The sequence below is a fragment of the Phyllostomus discolor genome, chromosome 13, assembly GCF_004126475.2.
Source record: "Phyllostomus discolor isolate MPI-MPIP mPhyDis1 chromosome 13, mPhyDis1.pri.v3, whole genome shotgun sequence".
In the NCBI taxonomy this organism is placed as follows: domain Eukaryota; kingdom Metazoa; phylum Chordata; class Mammalia; order Chiroptera; family Phyllostomidae; genus Phyllostomus; species Phyllostomus discolor.
This window is the reverse complement of record NC_040915.2, coordinates 19587414-19609437: the sequence shown is the minus strand read 5'-3', so window position 1 is coordinate 19609437 and position 22024 is coordinate 19587414. Positions and strand designations below refer to the sequence as shown.

The 22024-nt window shown below is 40.2% G+C and overlaps 1 protein-coding gene across 5 annotated transcripts in view; it reads right to left on the bottom strand.

Annotated features, from left to right (window-relative positions):
* Positions 1 to 20011, bottom strand: part of FBXO38 (F-box protein 38) — a 46087-nt gene extending 26076 nt beyond the window's left edge. For 3 of the 5 annotated variants that reach the window (XM_028527313.2, XM_036014456.1, XM_028527314.2), the window contains exons 1-9: positions 19900 to 20011; positions 13481 to 13671; positions 9736 to 9869; positions 6528 to 6691; positions 6157 to 6322; positions 4409 to 4546; positions 3087 to 3224; positions 1269 to 1362; positions 130 to 260 (exon numbers count right to left, since the gene is read on the bottom strand). In XM_028527313.2, coding sequence (XP_028383114.1) covers positions 130 to 260; positions 1269 to 1362; positions 3087 to 3224; positions 4409 to 4546; positions 6157 to 6322; positions 6528 to 6691; positions 9736 to 9869; positions 13481 to 13608 — 1093 coding nt within the window. In that variant the 5' untranslated portion in view covers positions 13609 to 13671; positions 19900 to 20011. Of the gene's footprint in view, positions 1 to 129; positions 261 to 1268; positions 1363 to 3086; positions 3225 to 4408; positions 4547 to 6156; positions 6323 to 6527; positions 6692 to 9735; positions 9870 to 13480; positions 13672 to 19899 lie in introns of those variants that run through there. The other 2 variants (XM_036014458.1, XM_036014457.1) reach the window with 2 other exon arrangements.
* Positions 20012 to 22024: the final 2013 nt, after the last annotated feature.

Below are 22024 nucleotides of genomic sequence, written 5' to 3'. Positions count from 1 at the left end.
GAGAGCACCTAAGATTTTAAGTTGTCTTATAGATTCAGGATAACACGGAACATCCCAGTTCAGGTTTCCACTTGTCAAGAAAGTTTCCTACAGCAATTCTAAGGAATAAAAGAAGGTATTAAGTCTTACTCTGCAGCAAAAACTCATCTACATATCCCAGATGGAGGGTTTCAAACTGGGGGAACTCCAACTCTGCCATCTTCAGGGCAGAAAAGACGCCGTCTTTGGTGAGGGAAGGCTGGATCCGAACTTCATGTAACCTATGGACAAAGAGATACGTATCGCAGTAAAATGAAAGCAACCAGAATCAAAGGTTCTTCCTAATGTAAGGCTCTGAAAGAAGTTTACCTTACTGAAGTGTCAAATGCAAACAACTTTTCTCCCCTCCATTAAAAAATATCAGAGATGTTTCCTTTAAAGGGGCATTCTGCAAAGTGTGGGCACATCTTAGGTGGTGCACTGAAGTTCTATTGAATAACAATGAATCACACCATAAGAATCGTAAATCCTTTCCAGTGCTTTCTTAAACCTGATTAAGTCTAGGTAAGAATCTGCTGCTGGTATTCTCACATCTTTTCTATGCTAGCTGTTAAGTCCATTTGAAAAAAAGAGTACAGTTCTACAGTAGGTAACAATAACTACTTACTCAAACTCAGAAATGGTTTTGTTCTATTTATATTCTTAATATTTTACTGATGAACAACTGTTTTTGCATAAACTGAAAAATAATTAACTCAATGTAAATAAAACACTAAAGTAAAAGTAGCGGTAGACTTCTAAATAACATATGAAACAGTAAAGGTGGCATAAAATGATATGAAAATGTATTGAAAATATAAAGGTGTTATAAGGGCAGGACCTGAAAAAGCTGATTTTAAACAATGTTTCTCAACAGCAAACCATAACTCCAACTAACTAATCTGATTCGGAAGGCCGCTGCAGCTGAGACAACGCCCCCTGAGAGGGCCGGTGTCCTGCGGACTTGGGCGGCACTCTCAGGCGCTTCCCCACGGCTGCTGCTTTCCTCTGACAACCAACCACTGCCTTTCAGGGCTGGCGGGATCTGAGGAGGGGCAGAACTGGTCACCCGTTACAGCTTCAAACTACCACTAAGCGACAACCCTGCTGCTACCTAAACAACTCCTGTGTACTTTAAATCTGAACGAGGCATAACACAACTTCACACATACAGATTCTCCCAAATTTTTGTAAAACAGGAAAAAGCGTATCATTCTATGACATAAGATACAGGTGAAGAGGAAACATACCTACGAGCAGCAGTGATGATGAGGTAACCAAGGTCTACTTCAAGAGCATTTTTGCAAGCCCCCAAAACAATGGTGTGCAAATTTCTAAAACCACCTAAAGGAGAAAAGGAACAAGACAAAAGACATTTAATTTGACTACAGCACTTTTAGTAAAGCATTTATTTACACTTTAGAAAATTATCTGTTTAAAAGTAAATCTATAATTAAGATCTATCATAAAGAATAAAATATACAATCTGGAACTGATTTAAAAAAAGTAAATCTAAGTTTATTTTTCCATTCAAATTATTATGTCAAGATCAATTGTGACTACTAGTCATCTCCTAAAATGAAAACAGATATCATCATTCTGAAAAGACATTCTGATGGTGTGTGAAAATTAGTCCAATTATTTAGATTATTAGGTAAGAATTTCCAGAAAGCCAGAGCTCACAAGAGAATTGTAAACAAGGGATCCTGACACTTTGGCCAAAGTATGAACCTCCAATATATTTATAAGGAATAAAATCAGCACGATTTTAACTTCAACTGGTTTTGTCCCATGTTTTTGAAACTAGTGCAAAATACAGAGGATAAAAAGTATACAAATTATCAATGTATATAGCTCATGAATTTTCACAAAAGACTGGTTTGTTCTGAACTTTTATAAATAAGATCATATCATATGTACACTTCACTGTCTAGCTTCTTTCACTGAACATTTTGTTTATGAAATTCATCCACATTGCTGCCTATAGCTAGTTTGTTCATTCTCCTTGTTGTACAGTATTCCATTGCAAGACTGTGTTACGTTTTAATTTTCCATGCTACTGCTGGTAGGCATTAGGGTCATTCCCATTTTGGGGTATTTATGAACAATGCTACTATAAACAATCTTGAACACTCCCTGGTAAACATATATATGTGTGCATTTCTGTTGGCTTTCAAGTATTACTGTCATTATTACTGTTAATAATAATGTCTGTTACCAATGGTACTTGATTTTTCATTTATACTTTGAATGTTCAAAGTTAGATTTTTAGTTCTCAACTATTAATTATCTAACTAGCAAAATGTCTTGGTATTTTTATTTCAATGAAATGATTAACATGGAGAAAATTTTATTTAAAATATAATTAAGAGACCTAGAGAATAAAATGTTTTTCTTTTAAAAGCCATCGTCTAATGGACAGATCTATATCCAAGTGATAAACATGAAAACATGTTATTAATATCTGAATTCTCTCATAGGCCTAAGGTATCCAAGTCAAAAAACATCTCTTAATACCAAAGTACATTAGACATTCCTGTTAACATTTCTCAGAAATGTTCCAAATATAACAGATATGTTACTAAGTAAAAAGTATTAACAAGCCAGAAAACATGCCTTACAACTATTTATTTTAAGAAGGTTTAGCACTGTTAAGCGTAAATGAATGCCAGCCTGTGCTCATGGTTACTTATTCTCCATGAAATATACCAGACAGAACGTGCCATTAGTAACAAGCATTTTCTTTTGAAAAGACTCAAAAGAGAAGTAAATAAAAGCTTACTGATTTTTAAAAATCCATTTTTAAAATATTTAGTAATTAGCCCTGGCTGGTGTGGTTCAGTGGGCTGAGAGCTGGCCTGCTAATCCAAGGGTCACTGGTTCAGTTCCCAGTCAGGGCACAGGCCTCTGAGGTTGCGGACCGGGTCCCTAGTAGGGGGTGTGTGAGAGGCAACAACACATTGATGTCCCTCTTTTTCTCCCTCCCTTCCCTTTTCTAAAAATAAATAAATAAAATCTTTCAAATTCTTTTTAATAAAATAAAATATTTAGTAACTAAAGAAAATTACCTGATCTCCAACTGTCTTCCACTACATGCTGGATAAGACCTCCAAGGAAAGGAACTCGAACCATTTCTAAATGTTCCAAGTTTCGGGCAGAGGCCAAGCCTGTTACTAAAGGGACGTATTTCAAGGAATTTGTGGGACCTGGGGAAAGGGAAAACAAAATTCAATCAAATGACAGAAACTGCCTCAAAGACAAATTTGCAAATTAGAAGCTGAAATAACTTAAATTCTTTTTTGGAAAGTGACAGCCAAGTAGTCGGCTCTCTCCCGTTTATTCCTGTTAGAGTGAAAGCATTGCCCTGCTCACCGTACACTTATTCAGCATAAGGTTTATCAGTAACATGGGAGAGGCATTTAGTATTTTCTTTAAATAAATTCCCTGAAGTCTTAATAGTTTTGAGCTCAAAATAATGAAGGGAGAAAAAGCTAAGTCGAAAATTTGATCCTTTATTCAAGTAACATAGCTCAGTCATTTAAATCTCTCTCCATGTAATGAGCGTTGTATCGAGTGTAAGGCAGTTCACAACAGATGGTCCTACCACAGGACTTGTGACTGACATGGAGACAAAACTAATGTGAAAATTTATAAAAATATAAAAAGGCAGAACATATCAAGTACAAAAACAAGATCTTCTATATCATACAAAAAGAAAGGGAAGTGGAAAGAGGCAGAACCGAAGGACGTATGCAAGTGGAGCGGAGGAAGGAAGCGTGTCACTCAGGACCAGACAATACAGAAAGTACGAGGAAAACCACGCCAGTGAAAGGTGTTTGGTTGTGGACGGTGTGCAGGCAAACCTGACTACAAAAGAAGGTGCGGCTTGGAAAGGAGGCAGAAACAAAGCTTCAAGTAACCAGGCCCCTGGTTACTGTGAACTTTACAGCAGAATAGTTCGCAGCTGACACTCTTGGGAAATGGAGACACGGGAGGTTTCTGACTAGGGAACGAGCATCATAAAAGCAGTGTTTTATGCTTTCAAGTAAAGAGACTGATCAGATAACTTTTTACACACAGAATGATTGGGGACCAGAGACAAAGAAAGCAAACAGAAACATATTAAAACAGTCCTATAAAAAGTAAAAGTGCCAAAGTGCCTATAAATATGTAGAGACATGGTGACGCCTTTTTTCCTCATGGTCAGACACAAATCATGCATCTACTATCTTTAAAACAAAAAGTATATTTATCTTCACAAGGGGAATAAAAGTTATAAAACACAGTAGTAGCAAAATACAATTTCATTTATGAATGAAGCTGTGGAGTTTGCTTTAGGGTACTTTTAGAATAGCACAGGTGTAGCTCCACCATAACGGAGACCCATTACCTGCACAGTTCCTCATGACGAAAGTCCGTAAACTGATGCAAAGAAAGTCTTTGAACGGCTGTGGTTTAGTGAGTCTCACCCACTTCATATAAAGGTGCCTTAGCATTGGAATACAAGGAATTTCAGGAACATTCACCCCTAAAACATATTCCAAAAAAGAACAAGCAAGAAAATCACCAGGAAACTTTGTATTCTGTGTCTAAATGCAAGAGTCTATTTTTCAATTTGATAATGTATCCTTCAGGGATATTTTTATCAGAATTACCCAATTAAAGTCTATCAAGTTTGACTTGCTTAACACACTCTTGTAAAGAACAATCTAAACAAACCACAAACAGACTAGTACCTTGTTATTTCTTTAGAAAAAGCATATGGGAAGATAGGATTTAAAAAGTATTTCTGCCCTGGCTGGTGTGGCTCAGTGGACTGAGCACCAGCCTGCAAACCAAAGGGTTACTGGTTGATTTCCAATCAGGGAGCATGCCTGGGTTGCAGGCCAGGTCCCTAGTAGGGGGTGCACAAGAAGCAACCACACACTGATGTTTCTCTCCCTTTCTCCCTCCCTTTCCCTTTGTCTAAAAATAAATAAATAAAAATCTTTTAAAAAAGTATTTCTATATTTTATACACATAAGTCTTTCTTATAACTCTACAACCCTTCCCAGATATACCTGCCCTATAGATATAAGATGAAAGCAGGCACTGAACACAAAATTAAGAAGACACAGAAACAATACACATAGTTACTATCTGACTACCAATGCCCACTATCCCATCAGTGAGAAAACTAAATTTCTCAGCACAAAGGCAGGCTAGCTGGCCTTAAATATCATGATTTCCAGAAGATATCCAGAGACAGAGATAAAGCTCCTTCTAGAAATATATGAATCGTACGGGTTTGTAAATGTGCAGTAGGAGCCAGTCACCATGATGCTGAGAAAGCTAACTGCCTGTCTTCCTCCTCCTTCCTCGATTGGGATAAACATTAGAGAATGTTTAGACAGAGAATGCACACTGTGCCCACTGCAAATAGGGTGGCTCTGAAAAAGACCACCTCCTCATTTCTCAGGGAAACAGAGAAGTGGCAGAGTGTTCCACTGGCTCTGGGTTGAAGAACACAGGGGAACCTTCTGCTTGGAGAAGATGCAAGTAAATAAGAGCTATAATAAGGATTCTTACTATATTAAAAAAATTATCACTAAAAAATCTTTATAGTGAGGATTATTTTTTATTATGCGGTGTTCTAGGGCTGAGCAGTGTTATAAAGTAGCCAGTAGCTACAGGTGGCTAGCGGATAAATTAACACAAAACATTCAGTGCCTCTGTCTCACCAGCCACAGTGGGCACCATATGACAGAGTACAAAGAGAGGACGTTGCTGCCGTCACAGAAAGTTATACCAGAGCGCTCTGTTCCAGAGGGCAGAGCCAGGACCAAAGGGTGAATGTCAGGAAACCATGGCAGGATCTGGCTCATTGAAAAAACAAACAAACAAATAAAAAACCCAAACAACTTTCAAAACTACTCCAACTGTCTTCAAAAAGGGAACAGATTGTTCGTAAAACAGTATTTCTCCCACGCTCCACCTCAGACTCTTCAATGGGAAATTTTTATACAAGTCTCACAGGCATGTCTTTTGCCGTCACCAATCAACACAGCCATCTCTAAAATTACCCTCACTTCCTTTCAGAGAATATTCAGTTATGTGGCATTTCAAGGAGCCACAAGTGACCTGACAAACAGTACTCACCAACTAAATGTAAAGTTTGAATTTTTGCTCCTATAGGAATTTTCAGTTTATTTTCAGGAGGAATTGGAAATGCTCCATTACGATTCCGAAATTTCCCCAAAATGTGAACATGTGGCATATATGTCCAAATGGATTCTACCAACTCCAAGTGAGAAGTCTCCACACCCTAGAAAATAATGCCAAAGGAAGAATGAGAAAGGCTTTTAATTTAGCATCAAAGCTTCTACTTCTGGACCATAAAATGTTAAGCATGCAATGGAACTTAAAAGTTTGCTATGGGTGAAATTTGCCTGTGAGTGAACATGTATTATCATTCTCTTGATTTATTTCATCAGTGAATTGATGTCAAATATTCAGCTAGATGCACTCACCACTAAGTTTGGGCATGCCTGCAAAGCTTCCAGAACACCTGGAATGCTAAAAGCTTCATGGCCCCGTACCCTTCGCCTCTCAAGGTATCTAGGGTGAAGGCCATATAGTTGTTCAACATCTGGCATCTTCTTCAATAGTGTCAGAAAACTGGAATCTGTGAAGCCTGAGAAGTTCAAAGATATTTAGTGCCAAGTTCATTTTTCTGCTTGTCAACATTTATTAGTCACTTTCGTCCTCCCCAAAAGGTACTCTCTGGTCCATAAAACCTCAAGGGCTCTGTGGAGCAGGCAACTGAAAAAATGAGTAAGATGTGATCTTCATCTTCAGGAAGCTCAGTTCTAAGCTCAATCTGTCCCAACCCAGATTCTCTTAGTCTGACCATTTCCCAGTAACACTGCTCCATCCTGTGTTTAACTATTGCCCCCCAGATGTTTTGAACCAGCAGTTTTCAAAATTTTCATCTCATGGCACATGTAAACTAACTACTAAAATTCTGCAGCACACACACAAATATATTTTTTTGACAATCTGGCAAAAATAGGTATAATTCCTGATTTACAAAAAAATTAATAATAATAGTAATAACCTATACTGTTTGGCTCCAAAATGACTTCTAAAAAATCATTTTTATATGCCTATACTTGCATATAAGGATTTCTGGTACGAAGAATTAACAGCTGCAGCCTTATTATGTGATGTGACCAATAAGATGCAACTCTATTATATAACCTATGTTTATGGTTCAAGACAGGGCATTCACTCCTGACAGCTATTGTTATGTTGGCTGATGCCTTTTTTTTATTTGACCATCTAAAAGAAAAGAGGTCAGTGTCCTTGACTAAATAGTTAGGTATTGTTCATTTAAAAATTCTGGAGTTATAAATTGCTGTTTGAGACAGTTCATTCCTTTGGAAAAGACAGATGGATGCAAGTTAGTCCCTAAGAAAACATAAGTGACCCGCGCTTTGAGGATGCTGCGCTGACAGACGGCTATTTGTCTGGGAGGCCAGTCACGCCCTCTAGTGGGGATCAGCCATCGGAGCACAGAAGGAGGCAGTTAACTCCCACAGAGCAAGTGCTGGTGAGGTAAGCCAGGAGAAAATGCTCATACAGATGACACTTTATTATCTGGGTGTTTTGTTTTTTAATGTAGTCTGTCAGAAAGCCAACTGTCTGCTCACTAATGACAAATAAAAATATTAACTCTCAATAATAAAAATGAAGCCCCAAATCACTAAGTCTTACTCAAGTTTTCAAAAGTTGTACCAGTTGTACAGGGCTAATCCAGACGATATGTTAACTTTAAAATCATAAAACTGAAGAGTAAGAAGGGACCTCAGAAATGACTTGGTCTCTCTAATTACAACAGTTCGTATTATTATCCTGTATTGTAACCTTTACTGACTGAGCCATTCACTGGGTTAACCATTTTACATTTGTTCTCATCTATTATCACAACCCAATGAATAAGGTTATCACCCCATTTACAAATGTAAAAAAAAAAAAAAAGAGCTTGAAAGAGTTTAAAAAGCTACCAAGCAGCAGAGCCCAAAGTCAGAACTAAATCTGGGCACCACCAATGTCCAGTCTCTTCTGTTGTGCAGTACACACTGCCTTGCACTAAGTGTGTGTAAGTCTCACCTTTACAGAGATGGTATGAGAATCCAAAGAGATCACATATGAAAACCATAATGTACTATCAGTATATAAAAATCTTAGCATGATTATACAATGAGTCAGGGTTTAAAGTCCAGAGGATAGGCCAGGATGGCATTAGTAAGTAGTTAGTAAGAGTTTACTCCAGGCTAGAGACTGTTTGCTTTGACTCTCTTTTCGTATTCACTGCAGGGCTGGGAAGCCTTGGCCTGGCAGGCATTTATCACAGTCTGAAAGGAGCCAAAAATGTGCGTACGAATTCTTCTAAAACTGTACCCACTGGGAGCTCTCCTCTGCTGCGGCTTCTCACCGTGCACTGATCCCATCTCCAGAACTCCTGCTGGCCTAACCTCCACTAAAGCCAATCCAGTGTAAGCAGTATCAGTCATTTTCACACTGCTCTATTTTTTTTCTTTTCTGCAGTAAACGATCACTCTCCAGAAAAGATGAATCCTTTTCCCTTAGGATGGTTTCTTTCAAGTATTTAAAGACAAGGTTTGCCTTCTCCCAAGCTAAGCTCTAGTCTCAGTTCTATATACTGTTAACCAACTATGGCCAACTGACAAGAGTTATCGATTAACAGAAGACACTCTTGAAAGGATAGAGTACCCCAAGCTGTGCAATACTCCAGCATTCCAGAGGCAGTCCGTCCCATTCCACATATGGGACAACGCAGGACAATTATCTCCTCAGCCCTTCATATTCGGGAAGGGTCCCTGTGCCCAGCCCTATCGCCTTTTCAAAATACCAGGATCTGGATTATTTTGAAAGGTGGTTAAAAAAGACATGCAATGAAAAGTGGTTAAATAAGACATTTAAAATTGCCAAACGGCATTAATTAATAGACTGATATTAACTTAAAAAAAAAAAAAAAAAAAAAAGACTAATTGGCCCTTTGATTCTTCCCTCTCAGCTATATTCTTAACTGAAGTCATCAACTTTCTTTCCTCACGGTCTCTTTATCTGAGGTCTGTTTGCTGTGGAAAGGCTACTAACTTTGAGATCTTTACCTGCAAGGCCAATACCTTATTTGAAAATATCCAAGACCTAGTACAGGCCTTTGAAAAGTGCTTAAGAAATTCAAGTTCCAGAAGTGGCCTACTAGAACAGCTTTAGAAAAACTGGTTTAGTTTACCTGATATTTTAGAATATCTGTTTAACCAGAGGGTGCCCTCAAGGGGTACAGGAAAACTATGAAAACCTGCATCGTAAAACAAAGGACCCTTTGTGTCTAATAAGGTCGGCATATATGTAGTTAATAAAAGTCTCAATAATATTCTCTAATCACATATTTGTGGAATGGGCTGATATAGTTCCTGAAGGGAATAGGAAGTGAAAATGACAGATAACTAAAACAGTAATACATCAGGCAAAATGTATTTTATCAAACTTAACCTAAATAATTCACATAAAATCCTGCCTCCTTACCTGCAAGGTGATTCCAACTGCCTAGCTCAAGACAACGAGAAACATCTGATGACAAGTAACCTTTGATGGAAACATTATTGATAATTTCCAGTAGAAAACTACAGACACGTTAAATGCACTTACCGCTTGGCATGTATTCCCACCACCGCCCTGCACAGAGGTCCACAACCCGCACAACTCTCAGATACAGAGTCACTGCTTCCTTTAGCTTCCGGGAAAGACATTCCATACACATGATATCCTGCAGAGGGAGGTACCTTTGTGAGAGAAAGAAACTCAAATTTATCAAGTGGCTAAGTACTTCCTCTCCCTCATGGGTTATTTTTTCCTTCTTCCACTCTCCTACTCCTCAAATGAAATAAGACCTTAGGAATAGTCACAGGGTTTTAAGATTAATATGCATTTATGGTTTTGTACTAAAAATAGCTAAGTCAGTAAATACTCAAGTATCTAAATAAAGTATTGGGCTTCCTCCATAGGGCATTTGATGGAACCTGCCTTTCTCCTTTTAAGTTTTTAAGGACAAAGAAAATTTCAAAAAAAAAAAAAAGGACAAGAGAAGTCTCAGTGCATTTCAAAGCAGGATGATGAGGGAATGCAAGGATGATGAGAGTACTGATCAATCTAAGGTGGCCAATTTTATTTCACAGAACCAACCTTCTGTAGTGGCTAAAAATCCACTCTCTGCTCCCTCAACACCACCCCCTGCAGAAGCTCTGCTATTTTCTTCATCAACAGACATGTCTACTGGGTTTGTAGTGGATCATTTTTCCCTAGATCTTTCACCTTTTGGATCACATACTCTGAGGAAAGTACTGCATAAGTGTTAAGTGAGAACACTTTATCTGAATAGCAATTTCCTCTTTCCAACCTCCCATTATTTTTCCTTCCTGAAACTTTTCAATTAACCTCTGCTCTTGTTCTGTTTCCAGTAATACCAATATATATTTTTGAAAGATCAGAATATCTCATTCTTTCTCAAAACCCCTCATGCACAAGATTAATTTAAAAAAAAAAAAAAGGAAGAGCTGCCCTTTACTGAGCTGGTGTCCTGTCACAGACAGAAGTCACTGTTTCACAACTTTACAGGCAGGTTGTTCAGTGCCTCCCACACAGCCCTCCCCCACCCTCCCCTTCTCTGCTGGGCAGTGTGCCCTGCCCTCTGGCTATCAGCTGACTGTAGACAAGTCAGGCCCAGGCAAAGGCTGTCTGCTGTTTCTAGTCAGCCCCCCAGTTGAATTCTTCAACATCCCTCATTGATTCCCTTAACGCTACCCACACCGCTCTAAACAGTCCCTTCATTAAATTATCTTCAAATTCCAGCTGAGTGTATCTTGTGTCCTGTTAGAACCCTCATAGATAAAGTAGGTACTTTGATTTTTCTATTTTGCAAGTAATGCAACCAGAAAGTTGGTTCTCAGAAAAGCTGACCTGCAAAAAGTCCACAGCTAGGGAAGAGGAAGAAAGAGATGTCCACACCGTTGGGTCTGAGTCTAATTCCTAAAACTTAAGTTCATTCTAAAAGAAAAGTCCAAGTATGCCTGCAAAGTATTTCTCTGTTCTGTGATTTTCCTACCTCTGGCTCCTCTCTCTTCTCCTTTCAAACTATTTAAATAAAAAGAATCAAATCAAATCAATTTCTCTACTTAAAAAACATATTACTGCTAAGTTAATTTACACTCTCCATAACTTAAATATAAGTAGGATAATTTTTAGAAACTATACAACTACATATTTTATAAACAATGAAAAATATTGAATTTTTTTCTAAATCAAGTTTTGCCTCTAAAACATTTCCCCCAAATCACTGTTACCCAAACTATTTGCCTAGGTTGGTATTATACTCCCTTTAAGCACAAACAGTTCAGCAATCATGTGAAGTTATGTCACGTTTGCCCTTAGAAAAAGAAATGCTGCTTTTCCTTCACAGATACATAGTCAGTGGGCTGGCGTTCAAAAGACAGATCAAATACGTTTCAGAAAATCTGTGTCTGACACAGCACACACAGCAAGGCTTAGGTTCCCTTTAAGGAAACCATGGTTTGTCTTGGTTCATGAAAACATGCTAAGTAGTTATCAAAAATTAATACATGGGTCCTCAGATAAAAACTTTAGAAGCCTAAAAATACATCTTTTTTAGAATAAACCGTTCATACCAAATTCAAGTATTCAGCTTAGTTCACAGTTCTTCACATTTTGCCAATTTGCTGTGCGTTTTTTTGCACTAGAACTCAAGTAACATCCTTCTGCTCGACTGCCTTACATCTGGCTACTCTGTTTGAACTGCAAAATGTTATTTGATCTACTCTCAATTTTAAAAATGGTCCAATTTGTTCATAGTATGTCCTCCCGTCACTCAGCAAACATCTAACACACATGCCTGGGAACAGTTTTGCCTATGACTTCTTCTGGAATTTTAATAGCTTTATTGTTTAGTTTATTGATGCATTTAGAATTTAGTTGTCAGATATGAGATAAGAACATGCTTTTATTATTTTCTCCAAATGGTTTTCAGGTTGTGACATCATCACTGAATAATCCATTGTTTTTCCTCATTGATGAAAATACCAAATTTATCATAAACTGGGTCCCCAAATATATTTGAGTCTACATATACAGCCTGCATATGGAGGCTATCTGTTTTATCCAACTGTCTGGATATCTTTTTCAGTTCCAAATCTTTAATCATTGTATATTTTAGAATATATTTGAGTATCTGGTAGGGTCAGACTCTTTTCCCAAAAAATTTTGGCTATTCTAGTAGACTTCTTTCTGTAAAGTGAACTTTAGTATCATTCTGTTATGTTTAAGAAAAAAATCTGTTATTCTAATTGGGCCTCCTATTCCCAGACGGAACTGAACTATGTCACAGAACAACAAACTGAAGAAAATAAAGACTAACGCACATTTATATTAGAGAAGAAAAACAAAGTGAAATAAAGTAAGCCGTGATTCTCTAAGGGAACTCTACTTTTTAAATACTTAATTTACAAACATAATACTTTTTAAAACTTCAAAACATTTCTAAGAACTTCATATGAGAATTTCCCCTAGTAAATAATCTAAAATAACTGAAAATCCAGATGCTTACAAAAGTTAATTGCATAAGAGAAACACTGGAAGCAATCCAGATGTCAGAAAACAAGGGCAAAGATAACTATCATGTTATATGACTAAAATGGTAACTCTGAAGACCATGTAGCAATATGAAAAAAGGTAGGACATAATCATAACTATTAACACCAAGAACTTAAGGCATGCAGTGTGTTAAGTGCTTTAAAAGCATTATCTCAGTGAACCCTTCTTATAACATCTTTATACCTATCGTTGGTCCACAGATAGCAAACAAGAGGCTCAGGGTTCAAACTCTGGTCTTCAACTCCAGAGACAAAATATGTTAAGGTTTGTTTACTGAATGAATGGATAATGACTGAAGGAATAGAGCTGGGGAAACCAGAAAGTCAGGTTTTCTTTCCTTTTCTTTCTTTTTTTTGAGGGGGGAGGGATTTCTTTTTTTTTTTTCTTTAACTATTGCTATAATGCAGTTTGGACAAAAATATAATTAAAAAAAGATTTTGAAAAATGTTACCACAAAACAACTTTCACGTGTGCACAGCATATGGCGATGATGGGTACCACTTCATAAAACCTTGGTTTCAATCACATACTATCTGTCTACTAAATGTGTTTCTCACTGTGGGCTGTAGTAAAAAAAGTCCGGAACACTGCCTTATGTACACACAGTACCATAATAACAAAAGTCAACAAATCTTCCCGTCAATAAAAATTCCAAGAAGCCTGGAATGTTAACACAGTCTAAAGAATGGCTGTCCAACAGAACTTTCTATAACACAAGAAATAATCTTACCTAAAAATATGGCAAAGCACTTCATGTGAAAGTTGATTCATATAGTCCTTCGTTTCATCTGATGCTGTTTCCTCCGTGATGTCATTATTCATGAGACATGTTTTAACACTTTTCTTTCGTGGACCCATTGCTGTGTTATCTCCAGTATCGAAGAGCAAATCTCCCCTCTTGGTTACCTGAGGTCAGAGTACCTGAAAGCAAGCAGAGAACAGAGTAGATAAAGCAGCAAACCAGAGGCAGACATTAGCCCTATAAAGCCTAGGTAAAACAACATTTATTTTAAAATACCGACAGACAAAGGTAATTACAATAGTACAGACCACATCCAAATTAATAAAAATAAGTACACAAAAGACACAGAACATCATCTTCTGAAGGGCAGCAGAAAATATAAAACTGAATTATTTAAAACGAGCAAAACTCCAAGGAATCAGGAGTCCTGGATTGTCATTTGTGCTCCTAGCTAACTCACTCACAGTCATTTGATTGCTCTTCCCATCAGTTTCAACACAATACTGCTCTTGCACCTACTCCTACCGGCTTTCAGGCCTCTGTCGGCCTTCACCTGGGCTACTGCCATGACTTCCCAAGTGAGGTCCACCACTGTATCGCCAGGGCCTGGAGCAAAGCCTGCCACACAGTAGGCTTATAATACATAATTTGCTGAATCTTTTTTTCAAAAATTTTTAAAGATTTTATTTATTCATTTGTATAGAGGGGAGGCAGAGAAGGAGAAAGAGAGGCAAAGAAATATCAATGTGTGGTTGCCTCTCATGTGCCCCATACTGGGGACCTGGCTGGCAACCCAGGCATGTGCCCTGACTAGGAATGGAGTTGGTGACCCTTGGGTTTGCAGCCCGCATTCAATCCACTGAGCTATACCAGCCAGGGCTAGACTTGTCTTTTTAAAACATTCCCCTGATTACACACTAAGTGAAAAGAGCAAGATGATGAATTTTCATAAAAGAAAATAGACAAATATGTTTATGTTTGCATGGGGTACTTTTGGAGGATTGATGACAAAAGATTAACAGTGGTTACCTCTGGGAAGGGAAAACAGAGGTTTCGAAAAGTAGGAAACAGGTTTACTTTTCATATTCTTCTCCATTGTCTGAAGATTTTAGATTGGTTGTATATATATATATATATATATATATATATATATATCTTAAAAAACAAACAATGACCAAATCAGTTTACAAGGAACCCTAGATTCTAGGATAAAACCTTTTCAATCTGGTCTCAAGCCAACTTTCCAATGTCATCTTTCGACCCTACCACTTGCTCCGTCGGACATGCAGTTCCCCCACACAAACATTATCTTTCATCCCTAGTAACCTACTGACTCTCACTAGAATAGAATGCCCTGCCCTTCCTTTTGCTTTTGCTTTTTTGCCTAAAAAGCCACTAATTTATTTTTTTTTAATCTGCCTTCAAAATCTAGTTTAAATGTTAAATCCTCTAGTTTAAATCCTCTGTGAAAACTTCTCCAACTCACCCCCTCTTCTGAGCTCCCCGGGTGCTTCTACTATAGCAACTTGTACTTTTTTCATCGTGTCTCTGCCAGGAGAAGAAAAAGAAACTCAACCTCCTGCCTCTAGGTGATAACAAGTCCTTGCTCATAATAAATCTTCAAGGGCCTGATGTATATGAACAGCCGCCCGTCATTCCATTCCTCCAGATGCATCCAGTCGCTCCACGGCGGCTAAGAACCATCTCATAAGAACCTATTTGCTACCACAGCACTCAATGATCTCAGCAACAAACCTGGAAGTCTGGCAAAAATGCAACCAGATGTTATTCTAATAAGGACACATCACAAACAGCTACCTTGCAATATATAAATGACTCAACAAGACTAATAAGTAGTACAGAACAATCCAACCATGGATCAATTCTCTAGCTATCGTATTTTAACATGTTTCACCATTGAGAATCTTTACAACTCTAACTGTTCACAGACACCATGTTCTTAACTTTTCATACTTTAAATAAAAAGCTTTCTTAGCCCTTCTCCCTTCTTTTTCTTCACGAAACTCACACCACTTATGATTTACACCCTTATCTATAATCCACCTTTAATTGTCCCTTTTGTTTTGCAATGCTGTGGTTTTGTGTGAGTCAGATTTAGTAGCCCCAGCAAACAAATTGCATTTGAATTCCTAAATCTCATAGACTGAGTTTATAAAAGTGCACTTGTCTGTAACTCTGAGAAACATTTAATCACAGATACGACCTTATACAACATCACAGGGATGTTAGGACTCCAGCAAGCCCACAAAAACCTGTTGAACCTGCAGTGTGCACTAACACTACCGAAGAGCCTCAGTGAGAAACACTAACAAAATTTTAGGTGAAATTGTCTATTTCCCATATTATGCCTAGAATTAGAGACTTGGTCATGTAGCCAGAGTCGCAGGCTTGGTCGCGTCAGCTACCTACTGGCCAGCAGGCAGAGTAGTGACTGCGCTCCCTCTCCCCTACTCCAAGCCTTCGGTGGGGAAGGGACTAACGGAGATGAACGCTAGGGTACGTAACAACTCCACCCTCCACCCAGGGCCTCAGCAGGGCAGGACCTCTAGACAGGGCAGCTCCCTCAATCCTCTCCAGTCCAACTAGGTGTCCCTGGAAATGTCCAGGAGATAAAAAGCTTCCTCATCAAAGGCTATAAAAGACTCCCCTTGCCACCACCCAAACTCTACAAAGGATACCACAATCGTTTCAACAAAACTCAGCTTCACCTCCATTAACATGAAACACCAGCCAGGCCATGCTAAGCATTTCATCCCAGGCACTGAGCGACAGAGGCCTGGAATCCCTGCATGAGAGGCACGCAAAGTCCCAAATGATGATGGTGTCTCTCTTGTACATGCACACCCTCTCCTAATTACTTTTATTTCAGTGGAAGGAGAGATGTGAGCAAGTGAGAATAGAAAATGATCATGACTAGCTTTCTATGTCTTGGTTTCTTCCTACCCTCGTCTCCACATCACCACCATTTGCCCCCTGAGTAACTAAACGAGGCAGGAAAGGTCCAGAACAGCAGGAGGTGAGAGGGCAAGTGGAAAGGAGAGAGATCCCAGTTATCAGCGGCAGAGAAAGAGGAGGTGTTGGAGTTGGCCTGCAGAGGAGTCAGGGAGGGTACGGGAGAGCTGAGTATACATAACAGGTGAGTATAACAAAAATGTGAAGAATATATAGTGTGCAGCACTGGGTATTTCTAAAGTTAGCAAGTTCTAAGGGCTGAGGCCCTAAATCTCATTCTGACAGAATTATATGATCACAGAATGTTCCAAGTTGAAGGGGCCTTCACAGTCGACCTAGACGCACACGCCTTCATTTTTTCTGGGCCCTGAACCCATATGTGACTATGATGAAAGCTGTACCTCTTCGCCCCCAGAGACAAACAAAACACACCCAGACCCATGTATGCTGAACTATACACACACAGTTTCAGGGGCTGCACAGACACAGCGAAGCTCACTCAGAGGTCCCTGTCCAAGACTGGCACCCTCAGTTTCCAGATGGACAAATAGTACCAGAGAGCGTCAGTCACCTGCCCCAGGGCATAGACTAAGCGTCAGAGTTCAGGCTGGATTAAGACTCCCCAACCCACACTACACACCCTATCAAGTCAGTCCTCTGCACCTGGGCTGTCTCTCTGCATTCTAGAGATACACCCCAGTGCTTGCAGATGGACTTCTGGGTGCTCTGATAGAACTGCTGCTGACTGCAGCCTCCTTCACACACTAGTTTTGTGGTCCATGTGTGTAAGGCTTCCACACAGTAGCCCATGACAGCACGGGCACCCTACTTCTGTTTGAAGGACCTTAGCCACAGGAAGCATTATTTTTGTCCTGCAGGCCCAAGTACATCCTAAATATCAATCCTGTGTTATTTATGAGTACCCTTTAAATGGATCCTTCCATAACACAATGCTCTTCTTTCAACCTGCCAGTTCAAAGCTCCTCCCATCCCAAACAAAACTACACTATTCTCTACTAATTTAGTTCCTTCTGGTTGCTCCCAAATTTACCCGTCTTTTTAATCCATAGCCCTGGAGGTTATCTCCTTCTTGTAGAGGAGCATCAACATTTCCTTGCTTACAAAATCAACTTACTTTCATTTTAATCCTCTATTTCCATTAAAGAGGTTTTAACACTTTTTCACAATTCTCACATCTGATACCTACAAAAGACCTACATAAACTCACTCCTTTATTGTCTCAGTGTCACACCTAAAAGTCTTCCCATCCCTGTTCCATCTTGTCCACATCCTCCTCCATCCCTAAATTATTCTAATTACTCCTTTCCTCATCACACCAGCCCCTCCAGGATACATCTTTGTCTCTTATTACACACATTACTGAGCAGAGAGAAAACTAACCAGAGAACTTAGGGACTACTTCTTTTACAAAACGTTCACAATTCTGTATAATTTCTCATTCTGTATCTAACTAAAAACTCTGTGGCAACTCTTCATCTTGACTGCTACTATCTGTCCATCCACTGCTCATGTAAGTAACCCATCCTTCTGAGGGTAGGTGGTGACAAAGTCTTCCTTCCATGAAGCTCGCAATCTCCCAATGGAGTTAGACTTTTACCACGAGGATCTCACAACTCAGTCATTTCAATTATTGTAACTTCAATTACTTTTCATTACCCTCATCAAAAATAGGTTCTCCCCTTTAAAACTTCCCATCACCCTATCTGGTCAAGGGCTTCCCTGCCCTTCCGATTTAATGCCTTTCTTTGGTTTTTATGGGCTTCAGCTTACTCCTGTCAAAGTAATCTCTTGCATGCCACTTAATTTGGTCACATTTCTCACATCCAAAATCATCAATGTCTCCTACCTAGGGCAGCCTCTCTTTCCTAAAGAAGTGCCACACCATCTTCACCAAACTGCTTAAAGAAACAAAACCAAAAAACAAAAATAAAAACAGACTTATAGTGCAGAAAGGATCAAGAATCATCCAGTCCAGCCCTTCCAATAAGGAAAGGTTTTCCAGATAAGGAAAGTGAGGCCCAGAGAGGTAAGCCAGGTTGCCCTAAGTCCTAGATCCAGAAAATAGCACTTCTAAATGAAGCAAGGATCCGGCTCTTCAGCCCTAGTGCCGGTCCAATTTTATTTCACTGCCACTTTAGCACGCTGAAATACAGTTGCTCCTTTTCCTCCTATTCCATGTTAGTATCTTTTTTACTAAAGTGTGTACCTCCAGGGCACACATTCATTTAAACAAACACACACACAAAAGCCTATATTCTTCACCTAAAGAGGACACAAGAATTACAGCACTGCAAATTTTAGAGTGGGGAAGAGCTGTAGTAACTGTCCAAAATGAAAGTTAAAAATTACAAGCACAGATTTTTCAAGTTATATGACTACATATGTACCCTCCAAACCCCACTTTTCCCGCCCCACCGGAGAATTTTGATATGATAGAACCACTGTTTCGTTCTTTATTTGCGCTGAGAGTTTGCGAAAGGGGATGAAGAACCAGTGACCCTACCCCAACACCTTCATTTGCCAGATGAGAATCTCAAGTTCACAGGGAGGAAGAGATTTGCCAAAGTGAACGAGCAATTTAGGGAAAAGTTTTAAGGCTAAAAAAAAAAGTCTCCTAGTTTTCACACTGGAATGCTCTACACTGCCGGTATGGGTTTATAGACAAAGCCCTCAGGGCAGAGATTCCTACTGCACAGGAAGCACAGGGACCTTCCCAAGCGCTCCGTTGCCCCAGGCCAGTTGAGGTCTGGAAAGAAATAGGGTAGACATGTCTCATCGGCGACTCCCTGGATAGAAACACATGCTCTTCAGATCTGTCTCCAAGGAAAAGAGTCGGCGAGGCAGTAGAGAATCTGACTTCCTGAGCTGGGAGGGACATCAGAGGCATCCAAAACATTCATTGTACCGACAAGCAAACTGTGTCACAGAAAGGGTAATGGACCTGGGCAAAGTGGACGAAGTAAGACTAGAACTCAAGGATGTATCCGTTGAATCCTGCTCAGGGTCATCCCCTGCGTATGCTGGGTATAGGCCTTTTCCAATTTACTGGCTTAAACACTAATTTAATTTAATATTAATACCATGGAAGTCATGACGCCGGGAGTGGGATGGGGTCCCCCATGTTGTCCAGGCCAACAACTCCCATTTTGCTCAAGAAATCGAGAGCAAAAGCGTGTTCCGTATGCTGGTATCTTGGACCAGGTTCAGACAGAGAAGCAAACCCTACAACGAAGGCCTAGAAGGCCAAGAAACACAAACCCAATCCCTGCTTTTCCGGGAGCCACAGGCCCGAGAGGGGCCGAGACCCACAGCCCGGGGGGTAGGGAGCCCGAGAGCCCCCATCCAGCCGCCGCACGCACCCCCGGCACCGCGGTCCGCCTCCCGGCCGCGGGCCCACCCAGCCGCCGCCTCACCTAAGCCGGCCCTCCTTCTGTTATCTGTGGTTGTTGAGAGGGAGGGAGAATCTGGACCGACGCTTCCCGCGGCCCCCACCACCGTGTGCTTCCGCTTCCGCCGCCGCTCGGGCATTTCCGGAGTACTGTTCCCCCCCGGCGCCGGCCGGGCACCCGGACCCTGTTGGGCGTGGGACACAGGCGTCGAGACACTGCCGCCATGTTAAGAGTGGCATCTTAGGAAGGGGTGGTGGCAATCCTTTCCCATGACAGTGTCAGCGCCCCGGAAGCAGCTAGAGTCCGACGCCAGGGAAATAGTTACGACTCAGGCGATTACAGCTGTTTTGATTGACAACCTGCACTTAGTGATCGGCAATGCAGGGTTTGGGGCAGAGCAAGGTGGTACAAGTAGGAGTCCCTCCACTTAACTGGCGCAGAGACCACAATCAAGCACTTCACCTCCAAGCCTCGGGTTTGTTAGGTGAAGATGGACATCGCTATGGTACCTACTTCACAAACGACTGCAGAATTTAGTGGCTTAGCACAGTTTGTTATGGTTTTGTGAGGTGACCGGGCTCAGCGGGGCAGTTTCAGTTTGAGGTTATTTGTCAGCTGAGACTGCAGCTAACTTCAGGAAAAACTGGCTGTTGCGATGTTGCCAATACAGGCTGGAAGCCATCCCCCACCCTCTACGAGCTCAGCTAGCGCTTAGTATCAGAATGCCTACTGGCCCCCCTCTCCCTCTGGTTTGGCTTTGTCACAGCGCAGCGCTTGGGTTCTGGTAGGAAGCACTCAGGAGCGGAAGGAAGAGACAGCACAAGATCTAACCTTGAAAGTCCCAGAACTTCTGTCACATTCTGTTAGTCAAGAAGCCACTAAGCCAGCCCAGAGTTAAGGAGGGGAGAATAAGAATTCACCTCTTATTGAAGGAGCAGCAAAGAATGTGTGACCATCTTCAATTTACCAAATTACCACATTTGTTTGTTTTTAATTGGGGGGGGGGGGGTGGCATATGTAGATTTTATTAGCACAGGTATCAAAAAGGAAGGCTGGTAGCCCCATCAATAAAAAGTCTTGAATCTGCACATGAGTGATTTTTGTTTTAAATTGTGGTAAAATATACATATCATGAAATTTACTATTTTAACCCTTTTAAGTGAACAGTTTGGTGGCATTAAAGATACGTATTAACATTGTTGTGCAACTACATCACCAGCCACCTCCAGAACATTTTCATTTTCCCAAATTGAAATGATGTACCCACTCAAGGACAGCTCCTATTTTAATCCCCACATCCACCGCCATTCCCATTCTACTTTTTGTCGTTAGGTGTCTCACGTAAGTGGAATCATGTGATATTTGTCCTTTACTGTTTGTCTTCTTTCACTTCACATTATGTCTTTGAGGTTCATTTATGTTGTAGCAGGTCAGAATTTCCTCCCTTTTTAAGGCTCAATAGTATCCCATTGTACTCATATTCCGCATTTTCCTCATCCATCCATGGCTGAACATCTGGGTTGCTCTTCTATTCTTGGCTATTGTTGAATAATGCTTCCATGAGCATGAGTGTGCAAATATTTCTTCTAGATCCAGCTTTCCGTTCTTTTGGCTATATCCCCCAAGGTGGGATTGCTGGATCAATTCTACCTTTCATTTCTCCATAGCAGCTATACCATTTTACATTCTCACAGTGTACAAGGATTCCAATTTTGCACATTCTTGCTCTTATGTGTTCTTTGTGGGTAATGTCTGTAAACCACTTAGAGCAGTGCCTGGCATAGAGCAAAAGCTGTACAAAAGTTAGCAGTTATTATTTGATTGTTCAGAGGCCTCTATTTCTTCCTTTCTTCTTGGCTATTGTTGAAGTCACAAAGTCTGAATCGATGTGTCTGAAGTTCCTTTTAAAGTGCGCTAAATCTCCAAGTAACATAAGGAAATCCTGTAAAGGATGTTGTACATAGGTAGAGAGAGGATTGCAGTTTCAAAACCAAACACAAGGTGGTAGGTTAGGCAAAAGAAAAAGGAAAGAAGAAAAACCCACAAGGGAATCTTACAAACATGAGCTCTGAGTGAGCACTGAGGAACAAAGCCTTTGCTTTTCGTTTTTAATTTGGACCATGCTGCACAAGATCAAGGTTATGTTACT